At 35.2% G+C, this 26,864-nt stretch overlaps 1 protein-coding gene across 1 annotated transcript; it reads left to right on the top strand.

Annotated features, from left to right (window-relative positions):
- The first annotated feature begins 5,687 nt into the window (after nt 1–5,687).
- On the top strand, nt 5,688–26,111 carry ASB17 (ankyrin repeat and SOCS box containing 17). Its single transcript, XM_007079235.2, is given in 4 exon segments — nt 5,688–6,201; nt 23,594–23,717; nt 23,719–23,874; nt 25,825–26,111. Coding segments are annotated over 4 exon segments (888 nt in total). The 5' UTR covers nt 5,688–5,800; the 3' UTR covers nt 26,032–26,111.
- Nucleotides 26,112–26,864: the final 753 nt, after the last annotated feature.

Here is a 26,864-nt window from a genome sequence, read left to right as displayed (position 1 = left end):
GAATGCAGACATAATGCAGTATAACCTAAAGAAATATGTCATTAATTTGTCCCCTAGAGTTCTCTCTTTCAAATATCAGCTCTCAATTGACCATTGGTGAAGTGCTAGATCCCAATAATTTCATGCTTGAATTCTTTAAAATGCTGATTTATTATGGTAAGTTCTTGATACAAGACACAGAAGTAAGAGGTGATAACAGCAAGATAGTAGACTAGGTAACACCAGATTGTTCTTTCCCCACTGAGACACTGAATTAACAACACACAGACCAGTTCCCTTTGTGGGAAATCCAGAAACCAGTGAAGAAGCTCCTACACCACATGCAAGCATGAAACCAGTTACATTGAAGCCATTAGAAAAAGACATGGCACCCACTCTCCAGAGCTCTGCCCCCTGCCATTGCAGGATTAGAGGGAAACTCCCAACCCCCAGCTTCTTTGAAGGAAGGGAAAAAGTTAGGGAGTATATCCAACATTCTGGCTTTTGGGGGGGCTGCCCCAGGACTTATTTCTGTCTGGTCTGTCTGAGAGGGCACACTTCCAATCTTATGAGGCCAGTATGACCCTAATACCAAAGCCAAACAAAGAAAATAGAACTATATGCCAAATCCTTATGATGATAGATGCAAAAATCCTTATGAATACAGATGCAAAAATCCTTTACAAAATCTAACAAACTAAATGCAATAGCACATGGAAAGAATTATATACCATGACTAGGTGATGTTTATCCCTGGAATGCAGGGATGGTTCAACATACAAGAATCAATCAATGTGATTTACCACATTAACATAACAAAGTCAGGAGGGCAGATCACACGATTACCTCAATAGATGAAAAAAATATATTTGATAAAATTCAACACCCTTTCATGATAAAAAAAAACCACACTCAATATAAATTAAGAATAAAAGGAAACTACCTCAACATAATAAGGTCCATATATGGTAAACCTAAAGTTAGCATCATACTTAGTGGTAAGAAACTGAAAGCTTTTCCTCTAAGAGTAGTAACAGGGCAAGAATGCCTGCTCTCACCACTTAGTAGTACTGTACAATATAGTACTATAGTTGTTTAACAGAAGCACTACTGATAGGCTGAGACTGACATGAAACAGTGTAGTTGGTATCTTTTTTTAAAAAAACTTGTGACAATTTTCCAACTTCTCTGGACTTTTCTAATTTATATCTGCTGTGTTGCAAATTTTTATTGAAAATATATAATGATTTATTAATAAATCCCCTATTGTTTGACACTTAGGTAGTTTCCAATTGTTAACAACAATAAGCAGTGTGCAGTGAATGTAGTTTTACTTAGCTATATGTACTCTCTGATATTTAGGATTAATATAGTGCTATAGTCCTAGCTAGGATAATTAGGAAAGAAAAAGAAATAAAAGACATCAAAATGGGAAAGGAAGAAGTAAGATTATCTTTGCTTGTACATGACATAATTTTATATGTAGAAAACCCTAAATATTCCACAAAAAAAATGTTAGTGACAATAAAGAAATTCAATAAAGTTGCAAGGTATAATGCCAGCATATAAAAATCAGCTGTGTTTCTATATATTAACAATGAACAATCTGAAAAGGAAATTAAAACAGTCCCATATGAAATACCATTAAAATAATTAGGAGTAAACTCAACCAAAAAGGTGAAAGACATCACACTGAAAACTATAAAACATTGCTGACAGAAATTAAAGATGACACAAACAAATGGAAAGACATCCTGTGTTCATGGACTGAAAGGCCTAATGTTAAACTATCCACATTACCAGAAACAATCTACACATTCAATGCAATCCCTACCAAAATGTCAATGCCATTTTTTTACAGAAATAAGAAAAAAAAATCCTAAAATTCATATGGAACCACAAAGGATCGTAAATAGCCAAAACAGTCTTAAGAAAGAAGAACAAAGGTGGAAGCCTCATGCTTCTTGACTTCAAAATACACTACAACACTACAGTATTCAAAACATATGGTACTCACATAAAGACAAACCTATAGGCTGTAGGAACATAGACAGAGCCCAGAAATAATTCCATGCATATGTGGTCTAATAATCTTCAGTGAGGGTGCCATGAATACACAATGAGGAAAGAATAGTGTTTTCAACAAATGTGTTGGGAAAACAGGATATCCACACGCAAAAGAGAAACTGGACCTTACCTTACACCATACACAAAAAATCAATTCAAAATAGATCAAAGGCTTAAATTCAAGACCTAAAACTCTAAAAATCCTAGAAAAAAAATATAGGGAAAGAGCTTTAAGACATTGCTCTTGACTATGATTTCAAAGAAAAAATAGACAAGTAGGACCTATAGCACATTTGACAACTTTTGTGCCGCAAAGAAAACAATCAACAGAGTAAAAAGGCACCCTAAAAATGGAGAAGATATTTACAAACCACTTCTTTGATAAGGAGTTAACATCCAAAATATATAAGGTACCCCTACAACAATAATTAAAAAAAATGAAATTAAAAAACAAAACCCGATTTAAAAATGGGGCAAAGGACTTGAATAGACTTTCTCTAAAGAAGGCATACAAATAGCCAATGGGCATATAAAAAGATGTTCAATATCACTAATCATCAGAGAAATGCAAGACAAAACCACACCTGTTAAGATGGCCATCACTGAAACAACAGAAAACAACAGAAAACAAATGCTGGCCATGATGTGGAGAACTTAGAACTTGTATGTAATGGTGGGAATTTAAAATGATACAGCTGTTATGGAAAACAGTAGGGAAGTTCCTAAAAATTTAAAAATATAACTATCATGTGATCTATCAATCCCACTTTTGGGTATTTATCCAAGAGAATTAGAAACAGGATCTCTAAGAGATAAAGAAAAAGAGAAACAAAAAGACACAGAGGCAGCAGAAGTAACATCTCATTACAGAAGGGAGTTAAGAACCTTACTTATATTCTTACAAGTGAGAGACCATGTGATCTCCACACAGAAAAATGAAGTCTGGGCTTTAATGTACTTTGATGATACCTTCTATTACATATGTTCATCTGAAATAGTTTTGCATAGGTCAACAGAAGAATGACAGGTAAGGATCTGTTTGTAGCCCTCAGATCCTCATCATCCCAGAACATGTTATCATGATGAAATTTAAATAAATTAATAAATTAAGTAAATTAATAAATTAGAGGGATTTAACATTAGACTTGAGTTTTTAAAGAGTTAAAAATTTCATATATGTGCTTATTATTCTTTTGTAAGTAATATTTCTAATATGCTTGATATAAACCATCTATATGTTTATTTATTTTTTATTATTTTTTAAATGTTTGTTTATTTTTGAGAGGAGGAAGGGGCAGAGAGAGAGGGGGACAAAGGATCTGAAGCAGGCTCTGCGCTGACAGCAGAGAGCCCAGTGAGGGGCTTGAACTCACAAACTGTGAGATCATGACCTGAGCCAAAGTTGGACACTTAACTGCCTGAGCCACCCAGGCACCCCTATATGATTATTTTTACATTTTAATTGTAATATTAAATACTTTGTGGTGTCTGCCTCATATAGCCACAACTGACTAGACTAAGTGGTAGACACAGTCCCGAGTGGTAGACATATAAGTTGGCCAGGAATCTATGACTTAAAGTAGCCTACCTCAAATATTTGAGTTAAAAATTAAGAAAAATTTGAGTGGACACCACAAGGTAGAGAGAAGCCTGACAAACTAGCTCTGTGCAACCCAAAGTTCTGAGGGAGCCAGAATTATGCGTCTAAGTATTTTTGGAGGGTTGTTCAGTTCATGAATAAAAGAGTAAAAATTCAGTTTGCTATGCATTTTAAGATACCCTTTAAAACTGACACAGAGCTATTAAATATACATTTAAGGCATTATATAATACATACATGTACTTTTTATTTGGCCTTTGTAAATACACAGTTCCTCACCATACACAGAAGTAGGAAAATTTCTCTTCTCTCAATCTTGTTTTTATTTTTTATTTATTTTTAAATATGTAAATATGTAAATCTGATTAAAAAAACATATTCACTGACATTCAAATCATAAAGAAAGTTATAAAGAAAAAAACATTGAAATTATACACTCAGATATACATTGTTATTAGTTTAATAACACTCTTTTTCCCCAAAAGCAGGATTTATCTACTATCTGTTTCCTTTTGGTTTTGAATATAATTGTAGAGCTTTTGTTTCATGAACACTCTTCATAAATGAGCCATAAAAATGGAAAGGTATCTCTTTCTTGAGAAGCAGAGAGAATATACATAAAACCTCTGGTACTATCCTGCCTGTGTCCAAATCCCAGCTTTACCACTTACTAAGACTTATCATCTTGGGCAAGTCACTAAGGCTCTGAATCTTAACCTCCTTATCTGTGGAGTTGTTATAAGGATTAAAGGGGTTAATATATAAAGTACTTAAAACAGTGCCTCATACATAGTAAGTAATACATAAGAGTTACCCATTATAATAAATGGTCATACAAAGGTGCACCTATGATATGTTGTTATATAAATACAAAGGAGCTCATAGAACCAGTTATGTACAATATTCTATTTGTGTAAAAAGAACAAGGTATATAATAATATATCTATTTATATATATAAGCATAAAAATATTTGAAAGACTATACATAAAACTGCTAACATGATTATCTCAGGGAAGAATTTTCACTGGCTCTATAATGTTTCCATTTTTTACCACCTTTATGTATAGTATTAAGAAATCAGCAAAAAATAGTTCAGTTTAAAATTTTTTTTTGAAGTGGAGAGAATAAAAAGAGAAAGCCAATAAAGGAAAATAACAGAACTCTTGGTTTTCAGAAAGATGACAATAGTTACTAGTTTTTCCTGCTATCCTGGGGAGAGCTTAGAGCTTACAGAATTAAATGCAGTATTAGTGGAAGTATATTATAGTAAACCCAAAGTTATAATTTCCTTTTACTAAAGAAACATTATTTTCTGTGATTTAAAGAAGAAAAATGTTGAGAAGGATAAAGAAAACATTTAAAATTGCTAATAAATACATGCAAGGTTATTAAATTTAACAGAAAGATGGCCAAAGCATAAACTACTAAACAGTGATAAAACAACCATATTTCCCCTTTATTTTCCTGGAACAAGGATGCCACAACAAGCTTGATATACCTTTAATGTACAAACTGTATATGTTCTGCCTAATTTATAGAGGAACAATATCTATAAAATTTTAAATTCTAAAACAAAGTTTCTGAATTTTGTTTAACACTGTATGTCAGCTTTTCTCTCTGAGAATTAATACAGTGCCTTCTGGCAGGTCTCTTAACCTTCCTAAGTCTCAGTTTCTTCAACTATAAAATAAGGAAAACATCCTATGACGTTTAAGTGAGAATGCAGTACTCATGCAAAACATGACAACCTAAAAGGAATAATCAACCTGGTTATTACTATTATTTTGTCTAATTTATAGACTGTATTTTCAGCACTTCATAAACATACATACTGGCTTGAGCTAAAGTTTTAGACTTAAAAATATTATATCTTAGCTGCCACACATGCCATGTATATCCAGTATGTCCCTCTCAAATGTCACCAGTTACATATATTATACCAAATTCCTGACCTATGCTGATGACAGATCACCATCTATTGTGATGTCATCCAGTACCTTATGGTAATATTTCATATGATATTTTTGTGGCTACAGTTTAAAGGGCACTTCCTGTTTGTGGAGTAAAGCCTACCACATTACCAAAATATGTAACTGAAGGATTACAGTATGACCTCCTGTGATTTGATTTCTATACTGTTGCCTTAAATAGCAATGAGTAAATCTTCCAAATTATGTCATAAGACTTCTTGTCCAAGAAGCAATATATTCTGCAATCTCATTGACAAAATTGTTAAAAGACCATCCTTGCAGTTTTTGGGTCACTGGGGATATCACTGTTACGAACCTAGGATTTACAGAACCCTGGCAAAAATTCTGAGGTATGTCGACTTGGATGGGTTTGACATACTACTCTCAGACTATATTGCATTTGTGGAAAAATCAGGATACCGTTTTGAACTGAATTTTAATCTTGAATTTACTGAAATATGTGTGAATACTATTCTGTACTGGGTTTTTGCGAGGAAGGGTAATCCTGACTTTGTGGAATTGCTTCTCAAGAAAACAAAGAACTATGTTCAAGATAGAAGTTGTAACCTGGCACTGATATGGAGGTAATAATCTCATGTTTTTACCATAAAAGAACAAAATTTCTCTTTGGAAGATTACTTCTTTTTTTTCTAAAATAAATATGACTGGTGGCTATAAGGATAAGGAATCCTAACTTGATTGCTCATCCATTTGTACACTCCTCATTATTTGTTCAATAAATGTTCCCCTATATGTACATTACTATGTACCAATAAATTACTAGTGGTTCTGCTCTATAAAGTCTACATGCTAGTGCTCAAGGTAATGGCATGTTAGACAACTTAGATTTCTCTAACTAAACAAAGACATTGTTTGGGGTAATACTGTGATCTCTTCTTGAGAATACCGATAATGCGTATCTATCTAGTACATATAAAAAATGACTTTCAAAGTATAATTCAGAATACACACACACACATTCACTTAGTAATAGTTAATAACATAATAATTCCCTATTTGTATGTTAAGCATTGATAAATTTGACTCCAAATTCTCCAGAATTGAGCACAAAGCAAGTTAAATACTTGATTAAGTCTGTCGGAGAACCAAATTTTCACATAGTCTGAACATGTCAATCTAGCTAATGAACGAGGATCTTATAGAATATAATATTCAATGTGACCTCTTTGTAAAGTCCATAATATGTATTGTAAAGTTACTCAGTTTGTACTAACTCCAATATACTCTTCAGTTTTTGGTACTAGTTTGATTATAACAAATGCGCATTTGTTCATTCATTCAATAAATTATTTATCTACCACCATACTATGCATAAGGCATTCTACTAGCTAGGCACAATGAATAGAGTATGAATGCAGTGAAAAACAAGACAGATAAGATCAGTTAAAGACTCAACCAATTTAGACTCTGCCTGAAGCAGAGGTGTTCTCTTGATTGGGTATCACTATGGTATTGGAGAATCACTAGATTGCTTTCCTTAATGATCACCCAAGTACATAATCTGATAGCTGCAGTCTGGAATATCAATAAATAAAATCCCCAAACAGTATTTTTTGATTGCTTTAAGGACCATTATATTTAGCTATAGCAAAGATCAGCAGCTTCTAAAACTGAGTGTCCATAGCTGGGCCAAGTAATGCCTATGTATATCCCTGGTAGGCTCATGGGAAAGAAAAATAGAGTAAAACAGAAGAAGAGAAGAAAAACTTCAAAGTGTTTTAAATAGAAGGCAAAAGGGGAAGAAGGAAAATGAAAGAAACACACACAGTGGGATATGATACAGTGCCATTAACAAGTATCTTAAGTGACAGTTTTAAAATCAAGAAATTCTAACTTAGATGCATCCACAAGGTGAAACACATTACTGGCCAATTCTATGTACCATGACATCATCTGGATCTTTCAGTATCGTCGAATTTCAGATTCAGATGGGATCTAAGAATTCATTAGCAAACCTTCACCCTGGGCAGCAACTCTATATCAAACATCCCTGGGTGATGCTCATATGATCTCTGCTTGAACAACTCTAGTAGTAGTGAGTTAACTATTTCATGAGGTAAACCATCCCTTTGCCCAGGGCCCCTTCTTTTTCCCAGGTATACCCTTTCCCTCAAAGATTTTACCCAGCCCCAGGACTTAAATACTATGTATATGTATATGTATATGTATATGTATATGTATATGTATATGTATATGTGAATGACTCTTCAGTCTTTATCTTCACCCCTGACCTCTCCTCTGAGCTCCAGACTCCTTCTATATGAAGTTGTCTATTCAACATCTCCACAAGTCACCTCAAACTTAACAGAAATAAAACAGAACATCGATCTAACTCATTCTCCCCTTGTCAGCCTGCTCCTTCTCCTGAATTCCCCACTTGATTAATGGCCCCTATTGTTCTATCCTGTTGCTCAAGTTAGAAATCCAGGATTTATTCTTGGTTCTTCTTCTTTCACCAACACATCAGCAAGTACTTTTGACTCTGTCTCTAAAACATATCCCTCTTAGCTAAACATCTTTTCATTTCCTCCATTTCTAACCTAGGTGAAGCCATATTCATCTCTTGCCTAGGCAACTGCTATAGACTGCTCGAGTCTTTCAGCTTTCACTCTTCCCTCTCAAACTCTGTAATCTATTCTTGACTCAGAACCCTGTGGAAACCTTATAAAAACTGAAATATGTCATGCCACTTATGCTTAAAATCTTCCAAAACTTTCCCACTACAAGTGGAATAAAATTCAAACTCAATACCCATTGTTTAAAAGCCCTACATGATCTGACCTCTCACTATGTCAACCAAATCCAATCTCATGCTTCCCCTTGAGCACTATATCCAGCCATACAGACCCTTTTGTTTCTTGAAATCTTCAATTTCATTCCTGTCTGAAGGCCCTGTAGTAACTGTTTACCTCCAAGTGAAAGAAGTCAGACTGAGAAAGACAAATATCATATGATTTCACTCATATGTGGAATCTAATTAGCAAAACAAATGAATAGAGAAAAACAGAAAAATACCCATAAATACAGGGAACAAACTGATGGTTGCCAGAGGGAAGGGCATAGGGGGATGGGTCATATGAGTGAAGGGGACTGGGAGATACAAGCTTCCAGTTATGGAATGAATAAATCGCAGGAATAAAAGGCATAGCATATAGAATATAGTTAATGATACTGTAATAGCATTGTATGGTGATAGATGGTAGCTACATTTGTGGTGAGCATAGCATAAAATGCATAAACTTGAGTTACTGTGATGTACACGTGAAACTAATGTAACATTGTATGTCAATTATGTTCAAATTTAAAAAACTAAAATTGAAAAAAAAACTGTTCCCTCTGCCTGGAAATTTCTTCACTCAGTTCTTCCAATGGTTAGTTCCTTTTTATCAGCTGGAACACAGTATAAATGTCATCTCTTCAGACAGGTGGTCACACCTTCTAAAGAAGCCACTCATTCAAATATCATAACACTATTTAATTCTCTACACAACATCGATCACTATATGCTCATTTGCTGCTGCTGGTTCCCCCCCACACACACCCCCACTGATTTGTTCACTGTCCACTGTCATTAAAAGTAAGCTCCATGAAGGGTGCCTGGGTGGCTCAGTCAGTTAAGCATTTGGCTCAGGTCTGTGATCTCATGATTTACAGGTTTGAGCCCTGCATTGGGCTCTGTGCTGACAGCTCAGAGCCTGGAGCCTACTTCAGATTCTGTGTCTCCCTCTCCCTCTGCCCCTCCTCCACTCACATTCTGTCTCTTTCTCTCTCAAAAATAAGTAAACATTAAAAATTAAAAAAAAAAAGTAAGCTCCATGAGAGGAAAAAATCTCAACTACTTCCTCAACATTGAATCCTCAGTGCCAAGAACTATGTACATACACAGAAAGTGCTCAATCAAGATTTTGTTGAATGAAAAAGTGAACTTTTTATGCAACGTTATTAGATATTTCTTCCTCATAGTGCATTGCAATCTGTCTCCATTTCTCCAGTTCTGCCCCCAGAACTATAGAGAACAAAGTCTATTTCTCTCCTACATGAAGATCTCTCAGATATTTGAACACAGCTAATATGTCCCCAAAATGAATATCTTAAGTTTCCTATTATCTGTTGTTCTTTATTCCTAAAGCAGCATCATTTTTTGGTCACCCTCCTCTGCATACACTCCAATATGATAATTTTCTTATTATAATAATGAAGTGTCTGAATAAGTCCTTGAAGGGGAGGAGATAGAACTAATGAGGGAAGGGAACTTAAGTTTGTTCATTTTTACAACAAACCTGCAATATTAATCTAAATGCCACTGTATGACAGTCTACAAGTGATTAAAGAGAGATGATGTCATTCAGTTAAAATAACAATAATCATTTATTAAGAATTTTCTAAGTGCCAAGCACCTGTGTTATTTGATGGGAATAGAAAAATAAAATAGCCATATATCCTGATTTTGGAGAGCTCACGGACTAGTAAGTGAACAATAAATATTGTAATTATACCATAAATGCAAACACAAAAGCATGTGCGGGTGGAGAGAACAGAGAAACAAGTTGTTAAACACTACTGTGGAGGAGTAGATACAAGGCTATCTAGAAGGTAGGATATCTTAAATTGGTTTTTAAAAAATGAAAGGGAATTTTCTGTTCTTTTCCCTTGAAGAATTGTAATCTAGGCAGAGGCAGGATGACTAAAACCAAAGGAGACACAAACAACACATTGCATCCAGTGATTATGGACAATTGCTAGAAGGTGAGATAGGAAATCAGGTAGTAGTGGGATATGAAGCCTAGAAGTGAAAGCTTGCAGGACTTTGTAGGCCATACTAAGGAATTTGAAATTTACACCATGAGTGATGCCTAACTAGTGAAGGTCAGACTTGTAGTATGAAAAGATTCATCAGCTCCCATTTGAAGACTAGACTGTAGGAAGGGGCTAGAGGCAAGGAGACCAGTCAGAAGGCTGCTCAAATACTCCGGCACAATGGCAGTTCCAGACCTTCTATATAAAAAGGGTTGGGGAAAGTAATCTTATCAAAAAGGTGTAGATGGTTAGAGAAGTTGCTTGAAACTGAATTTGCATAATGGGCACCCCATGCTAACTTAGCTTACGTGTGTATATAATAGTTTGGGGGAAAGAACTAATTCTGCTCTGCCACCATCTTCTCCAACTCCTGGCTATGCTTTGATACCATAACAGTACAGGTAAAACATAATAAGAAGTTAAACTAAATAGCAGTAGGGGAAAGAAGAAATAATTCAACTTAATAATTTAAGTTGAATAACAAAACATTGTAATTAGAAAAGAAGCATCAAAAAGAGAGAAGTGTTAATTTCAGATTTCTAAATTTTAAGACTGGTTGATGTTTGTATTAGTTTCCTCTTACTGTTGTAATAAAATTGCTACAAACACAGTGGCTTAAGATGATACAAATGTATTCGTTTATAGTTCTGGAGGTCAGAAGCCCAAAATGAGGTTACTGGGCTAAAATCTTTCTAGTGGCTCTTCAGGAGAATCTGTTCCCTACCGAGCTTCTAGAGGCTGCCTGAATTCCTTGGTTCATGGCCTCTTCCTCCATCTTCAAAGTCAGCACTGTAGAGTCATAACTCCTTCACTGGCTCTGCTTCTACTGTTCTCTGACACTTCTTGTAAGGACCCCTGTGATTTCATTGGGTCCACCTGCATTATCTCCCATCTTTTTTTTAATGTTTATTTATTTATTTTGATGGGGGGGGAGGGGCAGAAAGAGAGAGACAGAGAGAGAGAGAGAGAGAGAGAGAGAGAGAGAGAGAGAGAGAGAGAAAGAGAGAGAGAAAGAATTCCAAGCAGGCTCTACTCTCAATGCAGAGCCCAATGCAGGGCTCAGTCTCACAGACTATTAGATTACGACCTGAGCTGAAATCAAGAGTTGGAGGCTTAACCAACTGAGCCACCCTAGCACCCCTCGAGATCCTTATCTTAATTACATCTGCAAAATCCATTTTGCCATTTTGAGAGGCATTATTCAGTCTACCACAATGGTCATACCACAAACCTGTCAAGATTATTACAAAGGATCTAAAAAGCCAGGTTGGGACACAGGAGTTTGCATTACCTAAGAGATATCCAGGTACAGATAAGCAGTAGGTGATTAGATAGTGTCATGCTTGAGTCTCTTTCTTTTACATTCCACATCTTGTATGTCAGGATATCTGTTGGTTCTACCTTCAAACAGTATACAGAATCTGACTATTTCTACTGTTATTGGCTGGCACCAAGTAATTTTCCTCCTCATATCTCAGAATAAATTCTCAACAAATATAAGATCACATTGCTTTTCTACTCAAAATCTCCAATGGCTCCTCCATTCCACTTAGAGTAAAAGATGAAGTCCTTTCAGTGATCTACAAGGCTCTACATGATGTGGCATCCCATTATCTCTGTTCTTGTTTCCTACTACTCCTCAGCCTTGTCACTCTTTCAGCCACACTGGCTCCCTTACTCTTCCCTCACCACTCCAGGAACACTCACCTGCCTTAGGGTCCTTAAATATCCAAGTGGTCAATTTCTTGATCTCCTTATTCTTCATCCAAATGTCATCTCTCAGTAATTCCCTCTCCTATCATCCTTTTTTTTTTTTTTTTTTTTTTATCATCCTATTTTAAAATTGGAAAATACCCTCAGTACACCCTCCAGCACTTTCACAATTCCTACACTGCTCTACTTTTTTTCTTATCAAGTCTTCTAACATATTATAAAATTTGCTTTTCTGCGATGTCTATTCTGTATTGTCTGTTTTCTCTCACTACAATACAAGCAGGAAAGTAGGCATCTTTATTATTTTCATTCACATATCCCGAGCACCTCAAACAGTATTTGGCATACAATATGCATTCAATATATATTTGTTGAATAAGTTAATAGACAGTAATTAAAGTTATGGTCATGGATGAAATTGCCTAAGAACATAAATCAAATGAATTAGTCAAAAGGCCATATCTTCTTTACTTATGTTAAGTGGAAAGAAAGAGGAACCAGTAAAAGATCATTGACAAGGAATAGCCAAAGAGGCAGGTGGATAGCTTGGTGAAAACAGCCTTACTAAGTTAGGACAAAACGTAGCTCCAAGAAAGTCAACTGTGCTAAATATCAGAAATAAGATTATTATAGAGAAGCATCTCTTAAATTTAGTGGCTAAAAACTAAAGGAGAAGGAGTAGGAAAAAGTAGAAATAATTAGTATAGCTATAAAACTGAATCATTCTCTGCATGTCTATATGGAAATATTATGCCCCATTTAATAAGCATATATGACAGGTTTTCAGACACAGAGGGTTCAGTTCATTAACTTCACATTTAAAAACTAATTCTTGCTGTGCTCGCCTTACTCCATCCATATAAGTATTGCCATAATTAACTGTCAGTACAGATTAAGCAAATTTTGGTTTATAGTAACATGCTCTTTAAACATGAGGATTAATCATGTCATTTGGGTACAGATTAGACTTTTAAATCTCATTTTAAACCTATTTGAGTTTTAGTTATGTTTTCAACATTTGTGGTCTAAAATATCTTCTAAAGGTAGTATCAGTATTAATGACTTAAAATCAACTAATATCTCTAAATCTTAACCAGGACCACTTGTGCTATCTTTGTCCTGTAAATCCCCTGAATTCCTATACTTACAAGATTCTTAGTCAAATATCTTAAGAGTGAGCAAGATCAGAGGTGGTTCAAGATGACAGTGTAGGAGAATCCTAAACTATCTCCTCCAGTGGATACAACATAATCTACAGCTACATATGCAACAATTCCCCCTGAAAACAAAAAACGAAAAAAAACCCCCAAAACTTAGCCAAACAGATCCTCCACAACGAAAGATTAACAGGCCACATTTAGATGGGTAAAAGAAGCAGAGACATCGTCTTGCCAAAACCCCACCCCCAACACGTTGACTTACAGACTGGAAGAGTCGAGAGGGATCTCACAAATAACACAGCTTCTCTGTAAAGAGAAAGGGGTTTGTGCCCCACATCAGACACTCCAACCCTTGAGACTTGCATTGGAGAGATGAACTCCCAACATATCTGGCTTTGAAACCAGCAGGATTTATGTCCAGAAGAAATAGGGCTGTAGGGAATGGAGATTCCACTCTTAGCAGACTCACAAGCAGACTCATTCACTTTGGGACCAAGTACAAAAGTTGCAGATTGAAAAATGCCTAGAGCATATGTGAAGGAGATTCATTTGCTAACCTTAAGTTATCTGCCAGAGGGGCAGAAACCTGTTGAGACTCTCCAAGAGCAAAGGTACCAGCGGGCATCTTTTCAGCATTCACCATCTACTTTGCTAGTGCCAGCACAAATAGGTACCAACCATCTTTGCACTATCCCTCTACCTTACTGTCTACAAGAAACTCATTTCATGTATAAGGACACACACAGACTGAAAGTAAGGGATGGAATAAAATGTTTCATGCAAATGGAAACCCTCCCCCACAAAAGAGTTAGGGTAGCTGTACTTATATCAGATAAAATAGACTTTAAAACAGACAAAAATGAGCATTAAATAAAAATAAAGGGGCCAATCCAAAAAGAAGATCTAACATTTGTAAATATTTATGCACTCAACATAAGAGATCTAAACATAAAACATATATAAAAAATTGACAGCAGTAAAACAATAGAAAGGGACCCTATTTACATCAATGGATTGACCATTCAGACACAAAATCAATAAGAAAACATCAACCTTAAGTGACACATTACACCATATGGACTACACACACACACACACACACACACACACACACACACACACAGAGAACACTGTATACAAAAGCAAGAAAATATACATTCTTCCCAAGTACACATGGAATATTCTCCAGGATAGATTATGTTAGGTCACAAAACAAATCACAATAAATCCAAGAAGACTGAAATCATATCAAGCATCTTTTCCAACTATAATGATATGACACTATAAATAAATTATAAGAAGAACATTGGAAAAATCACAAATATGTGGAGATTTGAAAATGTACTACTGGAGTGCCAGGGGGGCTCAGTTGGCTAATTGTCTGACTTCAGCTCAGGTCATGATATCACCTTTCATGATCTCACCTTTCAGGCCCCACATCAGGTTCTGTGCTACAAGTGCAGAGACTGCTTGGGATTCTCTCTCCCTCTCTCTCTGCCCCTCCACCATGCTCATGAGCTCTCTTTCAAATAAAACTTAAAAAAAAAAAAATGCTGCTGAACAACCAATGTGTCAACAAAGAAATGAAAGGAGAAATCAAAAAATACCTTGAGAAAGGCGCTTGAGTGGCTCAGTTGGTTAAGCATCTGACTTCAGCTCAGGTCACGATTTCATGGCTCAGGAGTTCTAGCCCCGTGTAGGGCTCTGTGCTGCTCTGTGCTGCTGGAGCCTGCCTGGAGTCTCTCTCTGTCCCTCCACTGCTCATGCTTTCTCTCTCTCTCAAAAACAAATAAACATTAAAAGAATTTTTTTAACACCTTGAGATAAATGAAAATAGAAATACAACTTACCAAAATCAATGAAATGCAGCAAAAGCAGTTCGAATTGGGAAGATTATAGTGATACAGGCCTACTTCAAAAAAAACCAAAACCAAAACCAAAAAACAAGACAAATCTCAAATAAACTAACTTTACACCAAAAGGAACTAGAAAAAGAAAAACAAAGCTCAAAGCTATGAGAAGGACATAATATCAGAGCAAAAAATAAATGAAATAAAAACTAAAAATAAAACAAAAAAAGATCAATGAAACTAAGAACTGGTTCGTTGAAAAGATAAACAAAACTGACAAAACTTTAGTCAGATTCATCAAGGAAGAGTCCAAATAAAAAAGTCAGAAATGAAAGAAAAATTACAACTGACACCAAAGAAATACAAAGGATCATAAGAGATAGTTATGAACAATTACACATCAACAGTCAACAACCTAAAAGAAATGGATAAATTCCTAGAAACAGTCTTCCAAGACTGAATCATAAAGAAATAGAAAGCCTGAATAAACCAAATACTAGTATGCAGATTGAATCAATAATCACAAACCTCCCAACAAACAGAAGTCCAGGACCAGAAGCTTTACTTGAGTTCTACTAAATATTCAAAGAAGATTAGATACCTATCCTTCTCAAACCCTTCCAAAAACTGAAAATGAGGGAACACTTCCAAACTCATTTTACAAGGCCAGTACTACCCTAATGGCAAAACCAGACACAGACACTGAAAATAAAAATAAAAACTGAAATAATAGAAATAGAAATAATAAAAGAAAACAGCCCAATATCTCTGAAGAACATGGATGCAAAAATCCTCAATAAAATATTAGTAAGCCAAATTCAGCAATACATCAAAAGGATCACACATCATGATCAAGTAGGATTTATTACAGGGATGCAAAGATGGTTCAATACCTGCAAATCAATCAACATAAAATATCTCATTAACAAAATGAAGCATGAAAATTATATGATCATCTAAATAGATGAAGATAAAGCATTTGAAAAATTGAACATCCATTTATGATTTAAAAAACCCAACACAGTGGGTATAGACAGAAGGTACCTCAACATCATAAAGACTGTATATGACAAACCTACAACTAACATCATACTCAATGCTGAAAAGCTGAAAGCTTTTCCTTTAAGATAAGGAACAAGACAAGGATACCCATTCTCAACACTTTTAGTCAACATAGTATTAAAAGTCGTAGACAGAAGAATTAGGTAGGTAGGTGGGTAGGTAGGTAAGTTAATTAATTAATTAATTAAAAGACATCCAAATTGGAAAGGAAAAAGTAAAACTGTCACTATATGTAGATGACATGATTTTCATTTACAAAGCCCTAAAGATTCCACCAAAGTAGTTAAAACTAACAAACTCAGTAAAGTTGCCATGTATAAAATCAATACACAAAAATCTGTTGTGGTTTTAAATACTGACAATGAACCATCAGCAAAACAAATTAAGAAAACAATCTCATTTACAACTGCTTCAAAAAGAATAAAATACCTAGAAATAAATTTAACCAAGGTGGTGAAAGATCTGTACTCTGAAAACTATAAGACACTGATGAAAGAAACTGAACAAGATACAAATAAGTAGAAAGATACTCTGTGCTTATGGATTGGAAGAATCAATATTATCAAAATGTTCATATGGTAATCTACAGATTCAATATGATCCCTATCAAAATTTGAATATCATTTTTCACAGAATTAGAACAACTCTAAAATTTGTATTGAACCAGAAAAGATCTTGAATAGTGAAAGTGGCCTTGAAAAAGAAAAAAAAAAAACTGGATGCATCATGCTCCCAGATTTCAAACTATTATTAAAAAGATAATAATCACATCACAACAGTATGGCATTATCATAAAAACAGACACATACATCAATGGAACAAAAGAGAGAGCCCAGAAATAAACCCATGCATATATAGTTAATTAATTTTATGAAAAAGGAGACAAGACTATATAATGGGAAATGATAGTGTCTTCAATAAATGATGTTGGAAAAACTGGTCAGACACAAAAGAATGAAACTGGACCACTGTCTTACACCACACACAAAAATTAACTCAAAATTGACTAAAAACTTGAATGTAAGACCAGAAACCACAAAACTCCTAGAAGAAAACACAGGCAGTAATTTCCTTGACATTATTCTTGGCAATATTTTTTACAATCTGACTCCAAAGACAATATCAACAAAAGCAAAAGTAAGCTAAAAAGCTTCTGCATAGTGAAGCAAATCATCAACAAAACAAAAAGGTAACCCACTGAATAGGAAAAAATACTTGCAAATGATATATCTGATAAGGGGTTATTATCCAAAATATATAAAGAACTCATTCAACTCAATTTTTAAAATTGTATTAAAAAGAGGTAAAGGATTGGGCACCTGGGAGGTTCAGTCAGTTAAGTATCCGACTTCAGTTCAGGTCATGATCTCACAGCTCATTCAAGCCCTGGGTCAGGCTCTGTGCTGACAGCTCAAAGCCTGGAGTCTGCTTGGGATTCGGTGTTTCCCTCTCTCTGCCCCTCCCCTGCTTGCACTCTCTCTCTCTCTCCCAGTTAAAAAAAATAATAATAAACATTAAAAATTTTTTTAAATGGGAAAAGGATCTGAAGAAACATTTTTCGAAAGATATACAGATGACTAACAGGCACATGAAAAGATGCTCAACATCAGTAATCAGGGAAATGCAAATCAAAACTATGAGATATCATTTCACACCTGTCAGAATGGCTGTTATCAAAAAGACAAAAATTAACAAGTGTTGTCAAGGATATAAAGAAAAGGAAACCTCTTATGCAGTATTGGTGGGAATGAAACTTGGTGCAACCACTATGGAAAACAATATGGAGGTTCCTGAAAAAATTAAAAATAGAACTGCCATATGAGCCAGCAATTCTACTTCTGGGTATTTACCTGAAAAAAACAAAACAAAACAAAACAAAAACAAAAACCCAAATTCAAAAAGATACATGCACCCCTTTGTTCATGACAGCATTATTTACAATAGCCAGCATATAGAAACAACATAATGTCTATCGATGGATGAATGGATAAAGGAGATGTATTCAAAAGACCCTGAAGCCAAAGCAATCCTGAAAAAGAAAAACAAAACTGGAGGCTTCAGGATTCCAGATTTCAAGCTATATTACAAAGCTGTAGTCATCAAGAGAGTATGGTACTGGCACAAAAACAGACACATGGATCAATGGAACTTAATAGAAAACCCAGAAATGGACCCACAGCTATACAGTCACCTAATCTTCAACAAAGCACGAAATAACATACAAAAGAAAAAGAGTCTCTTCAACAAATGGTGTTGGGAAAACTGGACACTGACATGTAGAACAATGAAAGTGGAACACTTTCAGCACTGGATGCTGTATGTAAGTAATGAATACAGAAAAATAAATTCAAAATGGATGAAAGACCTAAATGTGAGACAAGAAACCATCAAAATACTAGAGAACACCAGTAGTGACCTCTTTGACCTTGGTCACAGCAACTTCTTACTAGACACATTGCCAAAGGCAAGGAAAATAAAAGCAAACATGAACTATTGGGCTACTGGGACTTCATTAAGATAAAAAGCTTCTGCATAGCGAAGGAAACAATCAACAAAACTAAAAGGCAGCCTATGGAATGGGAGAAAATATTTGCAAACAACTTATCTGATAAAGGCTTAGTATCCCAAATCTATAAAGAACTTACAACTCAACACCCAAAAACCAAATAACCCAGTTAAGAAATGGGTTAGTATATGAATAGATACTTTTCCAAAGAAGACATCCAGATGGCTAACAGACACATGAAAAGATGCTCAACATCACTCATCATCAGGGAAACACAAATCAAAACCATGAGATAGCATCTCACACATGTCAGAATGACAAAAATTAACAACACGAGAAACAACAGGTGTTGGTGAGGATGCAGAGAAAGGGGAACCCTCTTACACTGTTGGTAGAAATGCAAACTGGTACACTTTGGAGAATAGCATGGAGGTCCCTCAAAAAACTAAAAATAGGGGTGCCTGGGTGACTCAGTTGAGCATCTGATTCTTGATTTGGCTCAGGTCATGAGTCCCATATCACGCTCCATGATGACAGTGTGGATCCTGCTTGGAATTCTCTTTCTCCCCTCTCTCTGCCCCTCCCCTGCTCATCTGTCTCTCTCTCTCTCTCAAAAATAAATAAACTTAAAACAAACAAACAAACAAAAAGCACACTAAAAATAGAACTACCCTATGATCCAGTAATTGTACCATTAGGTATTTACCCAAAGGATACAAAAATACAGATCTGAAGGGTACATGCACCCCAATGTTTATAGCAGCATAATCAACAATAGCCAAACTATGGAGAGAGCCCAAATGTCCATCAATTGATGAATGGATAAAGAAGATGAGAAATAGATATACAGATATATAGATACATAGATATAGAAAATATAGATACATAGATAGATAATGGAATATTACTCATCCATCAAAAAGAATGAAATCTTGCCATTTGCAATGATGTGGATGGAGCTAGTTATGCTAAGTGAAATAAGTCAATCAGAGGAAGATAAATACCATATGATTTCACTTATATGTGGAATTTAAGAAACAAAACAGATGAACATAAGGGAAGTTGGGGGGAAGAGAAGAGAGGGAAATAAACCACAAGAGATTCTTAATGACAGAGAACAAACTATGGGTTGACAGAGGGAAGTGGGTGGGAGATGGGCTAGATGGGTGATGGGTACTAAGGAGGACACTTGCTGTGATGATGAGCACTGGATGCTGTATGTAAGTGATGAATTACTGAATTCTACTCCTAAGGGGCCAGTAGTCCACTGTATATTAATTAACTAAAATAAAAAAAAAAAGATGTGATACACACACACACACATTGAAATATGACTCAGACATAAAAAAGAATGAAATCTTGTCATTTGCAACAACATGGAATGACCTTGAGGGTATTATGCTAAGTGAAATAAGTTAGAGAAAGACAAATACCATATGATTTCACTTAAATACAGAATCTAAAAAACAAATCAAACATGCAAACAAAACTTATAGACACAGAATAGGTTGATGGTTGCTAGAGTAAAGGGGGGTTAGGGGTAGGTGGAATGGGTAAGGGGGTCAAGAAGTATAAACTTCCAGCTTAAAATAAATAACTCATGACAATGTAACTTATAACATGATTACTATAGTCAATAACATTTTATCACGTTTGAAAGTTGCTGAGAGTAGATCTTCAAAGTTCTCATCACAAGAAAAAAATTTTTATAACTTTTCATGAGGACAGATGGTAACTAGACTTATTGTGATATTCATTTCACAATGTATACAAATATTGAATAATTATTTTGTAGACCTGAAACTAATATGATGTTATATATCAATTATACTTCATCAAAAAAGATTTAAAAAAAGAGCAAGATGAATAAATCAGATTGTCTTTGAAAAATGGAAATAATTGTGCCTCACTAAAAGTCTTGTTAGATCCAGAAACCACCAAATAAATTTAATTATATATATATATATATATATATACATATATATATATATATATTTCTGAATAATAGTAAAAAATCAATTAATAAATATTTAAATGTCTACTCTAGGGTAAGATTATAGGAATTTTGGGATATAATAGTGGATTAACCAGACAAAAAATTGTTGCCTTTGTGAAGATTTTTTTTTTTGCTCATCTTGCTTACCTATTTAATTTGAAGATGAGAAAATGAAAGATTAGAGACAATAAACAAGTTGTCCAAAATGATATGGGCTTAATGGAGGAATATACAAAGTGTCACATAAAGAGGAAGGTTAGGTCATCAAAGAAATCTTCACAAGAGTTTATTAGAGTCTTATACGATGATCAAGACTTGTCCCAGAATTGAAAAGGGAGGGCGAGACCATACAAATCAATGTGAAAAAGATGCATGCAATAGTTTTGGGAAAGTGAGTACCAATAAGCAAGGTAGGGAATGCAGAAGGAGAAGTAGTTTAGGAGTTCAAATTGAGATACATATTGGAAGTATGTGTGAAAAAGATGAGATGTCCAGGGCAATACTGATCTGGAGATGATTCCCATGTGCACATTTACATACAGAACTTAGAAGCATATATTCAGTATCACTGGCAGAGTTACAGCAAAAACCCACTCTTTAATTTCTAATATACTACTCTCTACTACACCACACTGTTTTTTTAAATCACAAAATCTTGGCATTTCCAGACTCAGTGAAGCTTTGGAGATGAACTGGTTGGTCTAGTGATTTTCAAATGGTTCTCCTGGAGCTCCTTGGGAATTACTACAAGGGAGGTATTTAGGACTTCTAAACACACTTCAACCAGAGAACTTATCAAACACAAAACATTCATTTTATACAGTTAGTTCAGGTATGATAATCCTCCAGTGTTGCTTTATGCTTATAAATGAAACATTCCTTCCAATCTTTTCATTGATAAATACCCACTAATCCTTCAAATCTTAGCTCCAGGATAACCTATAAATAATTGTTATTCCAGGTAAAGCGCTCCCCTTCAGCGCTTTTATAGCACACAAGAATGTTTCTATCCTAGCAATTATCATTTTGTGTTGTATTATTGAATTATTTATCCATTTTCCTTACTAGACTATGATAAGCATCTTGATATGAAGGACTGTAACTTTCATCTCTGTATATCTAGTACTCAGTACACTCTGGAAAATCAAGTGTTGAATAAATTAACTAATCATGAACAAATGAATACATAAATGCATGAGAAAACAAAGACTCAGGGAGGTGGACTGACCCAACACCATAGAGCTAGTTAGGAGAATCAAAACCTAAAATCTAGAACCCTTAAATCTCCATTGTCTACCACATTATACCATGTTGCCTCCCTTATTAAGTACATGCGATCTTTAAGTTCCTCATTTTGAATAATGCTTTCCTTGCTCTATATAGTTGTCCAAAACCAGTATTTATAGTTTATGTGCTGTTCTGCAAAACATATTAGTATTTTATTAGACCAATCAAGAGAATTCCAGAGACAAAAGATCATGAATGAAATTTCCATTTCTTTAGTCCTATAAGTTATTTTTATTTGGCCAAATCAAGGCTTGATAATATAAAATCCCTGTGGGGGTGCCTGGCTGGCTCAGTGCATTAAGCACCTGACTTTTAGTTTCAACTCAGGTCATGATCTTGAGGTTCATAAAATCAAACCCCGAGTCTGGCTCTGCACTGACAGTGGGGAGCCTGCTTGTGATTCTCTCTCTCCCTCTTTCTCTGCCCCTCCCCCTCTAGCATGCACTTACACTCTCCAAATAAACTTTAAACAAATATATAAAATCCCCTGTAGTTGGTTATACCATGTCCTATCTACATATAGAGACCAATTGATTAGCAAACATAAATGTCCATTAACTGAAAGAATTGCAAAGACTACCTCAAATTAGAAAAAAAAAAAATATAAAACTTTCATTGCTTAAACCTACCTGCAATTACCAACTCTAATTTTATTAAAGCAAAAAAAAAAAAAAAATAGGGGATACATAGGTGGCTAAATTGGTTAAATGTCTGACTTCGAAATGTTGATTTTGGCTCAGATTATGATCTCACAGTTTGTTGGTTCAAGCCCTGAGTCAGGCTCCATGCAGTGCAGAGCCTGGTTGGGATTACTGCATCGCTCCCTCCCTCCCTTCCTCCCTCCCTCCCTCCCTCCCTCTCTCTCCCCCCCTTCTCAAAATAAAGTGAATAAAAAAATAGAATTAAGGTAATTGCACTTATTCTTTTCTCATCTAATCTCCAAACTCAATTCACGACTGATATATGATCAAGAAGAAAAGCAAACAAAAAAATTGTGTTCTTTTAATAAAGTGAAATTTTAAAAAAGCCTTTTTCCCTTTTCTGTTTTAAATTTTCCAGAGCTACATGACTTTTATAATACTGGTTCTAGTAACAATGGATTTCTCCAATGAGAAACAAAATTGCTATTACTAAAAGTAAACACTTTCCACACATTTAAATCTTTTTTTGTTTGTTTTTACAAGTTCAAAGTTTAAATGTGTAATAAGGATTTTCTTATTTTTTAATTTACAGTTTGGTCTAGATTCATAGAGTGAAAAACCCTTGTTAAGACATACATAAAGGTAGGGGCGCCTGGGTGGCTCTGTCGGTTAAGGGTCCAGCTTGATTTCGGCTCAGGTCATGATCATTTAATGGCTCATGAGATACAGCTCTGTCAGTGCAGAGCCTGCTTGGGATTCTCTCTCTCTCAAAATAAATAAATATATTTTTAAGTCATATATAAGGGTAAAGTTACGTTAAAAGTTATTTAAGACATTTAATACTTAAGATAATATTATTATTTTCCCATTACTGTTAAGAAAAAATGTTTACCACGTTTCTTAATTCTGTATTCAATGAAGTTTTTGTTTGTTTGATTCACAGAACTTTCACACCAGTATACTGTCCAAGCCCACTAAGTGGTATTACACCTCTACTCTATGTAGCTCAGACAAGACAATCTACTATCTTAAAAATACTCCTGCAATATGGAATCCTAGAAAGAGAAAAAAAACCCTATCAACATTGTGGTAACAATATTGCTCTACCCTTCAAGAGTGAGAATAATGGTTGATCATGAATTAGTAGACATCCAGGAAGATGCCAAAACATGTTTACAGCTATGTTCCAGAGTGCTTTCTGCCATTTCAATTAGGGAAATAGAGGTAAGCAAAATACTGTTCTTTGCATGTGGGCTCAAATATTGATCAATTTTAAGATTAAATTGTGAGACAAGAATGAAGTTAATTTCTAATCTATGAACTATATCCAGTGAAAGATTAATCATTGAGTGTAGGCTTTTAAATTAAAAATAGGTAAAATCTAAATTATCTCAGACCTTAGTCCTTTATTTTATAATTTTGTCTTCTAAATATGAAATAATTTTAGCCCTTTATTTTACAATTTTGTCTTCTAAATATGAAATCATTTAAAAAGTTAAATCTATAGTTTTAGTAGTTACTAAGTAGGTATGTATTATTATATTCTAATTACATAACAACCTGTGTTCATTAGGACTTCTATGTCTTAACACAATAAAATAAAAATTTAATAGACCCTTTTGAAGAATATTTTAAAATGAGAGATTTTTTTTCTCACAATCACATGCTGAGAAATAAAAATATAAAGGCTTAAAATATTTGTGCAACTGAAAATATCTGTCCCTCAGGGTGTCTGAGTGGCTCAGTTGGCTGAGCATCTGACATTGGCTCAGGTCATGATCTCACCGTTCATGGGTCTGAGCCCCATGTTGGTTTTGTGCTGACAAGGTGGAGCCTGCTTTGGATTCTCTGTCTCCCTCTGCCTCTGTCCCTCCCCACCCCCCCACATGTGTGCTTTTTCTCTCAAAAATAAACATTAAAATTTTTTTTAAAAAATATCTATCCCTCAGTTTTATAAGCAGAGACTATTTTGCATACCTTAGCAATGATCCCAAGCACTGAGCTCAGTGCTAAGCATATACCGTTCTTTAATTAGCTGATTATTGAATAGATAATAAAATATTATATATCTTTATTTATTTTTAATGTTTATTTATTTTTGAGAGAGACAGAGACAGAATGTGAGTGGGTTAGGGGCAGAGAGGGAGGGAGACACAGAATCCGAAGCAGGCTCCAGGCTCTGAGCTGTCAGCACAGAGCCCCACGTGGGGCTTGAACTCAAGAGCTGTGAGAGCATGACCTGAGCTGAAGTTGGACACTCAACCGACTGAGCCGCCGAGGTGCCCCTCATATATCTTTTAAATAAAAGTACCATATAGTCTGTAGGGTGTAGGTTCTATTGGAGAAATATCTCTGTAATACAGCAATGTCTTTTACTCCTAAGTCAACCGCATTAGCATTTGACTTCTAGAAGTAAATCTTTAAAAGGGATATCCTAACTAAAACTTAAAATGTATTGTTTCATTTCGTTAAGCCTCCTATCAGGACTTCTCATGGTTTAGCAGTATTCTACAATAGTATCACCTAAGGGGACTTTTAGAATTTATGTTGTTTGTACCCAACCTTAGATGAACTGAATGAATATTTCTGGAGTAAAATCTGAGTGTTGGTATATTTTAAAATCCCCTAGATAATTCAGTGTATAGCCAAGTTGACAACACTACTCTGGAAGGAAAAGCTGATAAAACTTAAGTGTGTGATTTGTCTAAAATGAAAAACATATACAGATTCATAGTTGTAAGAAATTATGTTTTGTGTCCTTAGACATATTATTTAAACCTTATATATCATTGTAAAATGGGAATAAAAATACTTTGGAAAAATGCTTTGGAAAAAATATAAGGGTTATATAAATTTAAAATCTATTTCTATTTTAATCTTTATTTATTTTTGAGACAGAGACAAAGTGTGAGCAAGGGAGGTAGCTGAGGGGAAGGAGACACAGAATCAGAAGCAGGCTCCAGGCCCTGAGCTGTCAGTACAGAGCCCAACACGGGGCCCGAACTCATGAACTGACTCAGGTCAGATCATGACCTGAGCTGAAGTTGGATGTTTAACCAACTAAGCCACCCAGGCGCCCCTATTTTCTGAATTTAAATACAAAATAAAAATATTGATAATTTGAACTAACCAATAATTAATGTTACAAAATTAAAATATCTCTCCTTTCTTCAGACACAACTAAGTTTAGGAAGACGTCCAATTATTTCTAACTGGCTGGACTACATTCCTTCAACAAGATACAAAGATCCATGTGAACTATTACATCTTTGCAGAATAACCATCAGGGCTCAACTATTGACCAACAATATGCTCCCAAATGGAATATTTTCACTTCTAATACCAGTTCGTCTGCAGAACTACCTGAATTTAGAAAGTTAATACACATCTGTGTCCTGAATTCTTTAAGGTACTCACCATTGTATGGTTTAGAAGTTAATAAACTATTAACTTCATATAAATTCTTATTGCACTGAATATTCCATTAGAGGGTCGCCTATGTGGCTCACTTGGTTAAGCGCCCGACTCTGGGTGAGGTCATGATCTCACAGTTCATGAGTTTGAGCCCTGCATCAGGCTGTCTGCTGTCAGCACAGAGCCTGCTTCTGATCCTCTATTTCCCTCTCTTTGCCCCTCCCTGCTTGCACTCTCTGTCTGAAAAATAAATGGACATTTAAAAAAAAAGGAAATAGAATTTTGGGGTGCCTGGGTGGCTCAATCGGTTGAGCATCTGACTCATGATTTTGGCTCAGGTTAGATCCCAGAGTCATGGGATCGAGCCCCAATTTGGGCTCCGCACAGGGCATGGAGCCTGCTTGGGATTCTCTCCCTCTCTCTCTCTTTCTCTCACCCCCCTTTTTTCTCTTCCCTTTTCCCCCACTCACACTCTTTATAAATATAATTTCACATGACACTCTAAATAAATCAACTTTAAATCAATATATGGCTCTACCTTTCTATATAGTGGAACAAATTATATGTTTTTTGTTATATTTTAGATTTACCTTTTTAATCTGTTCTTAAAAATCATTCTTGTGGGGTGCCTGGGTGGCTCAGTCGGTTGAGCGTCCGACTTCAGCTCAGGTCATGATCTCACAGTTCGTGAGTTTGAGCCCCACGTCGGGCTCAGTGCCGACAGCTCAGAGCCTGGAGACTGCTTCTGATTCTGTGTCTCCCTCTCTCTCTGCCCCTTCCCTGCTTGCGCTCTGTCTCTG

The sequence above is a fragment of the Panthera tigris genome, chromosome C1, assembly GCF_018350195.1.
Source record: "Panthera tigris isolate Pti1 chromosome C1, P.tigris_Pti1_mat1.1, whole genome shotgun sequence".
In the NCBI taxonomy this organism is placed as follows: domain Eukaryota; kingdom Metazoa; phylum Chordata; class Mammalia; order Carnivora; family Felidae; genus Panthera; species Panthera tigris.
Note: the sequence above shows the minus strand (reverse complement) of the source record. Positions and strands in the feature narration are given on the sequence as shown.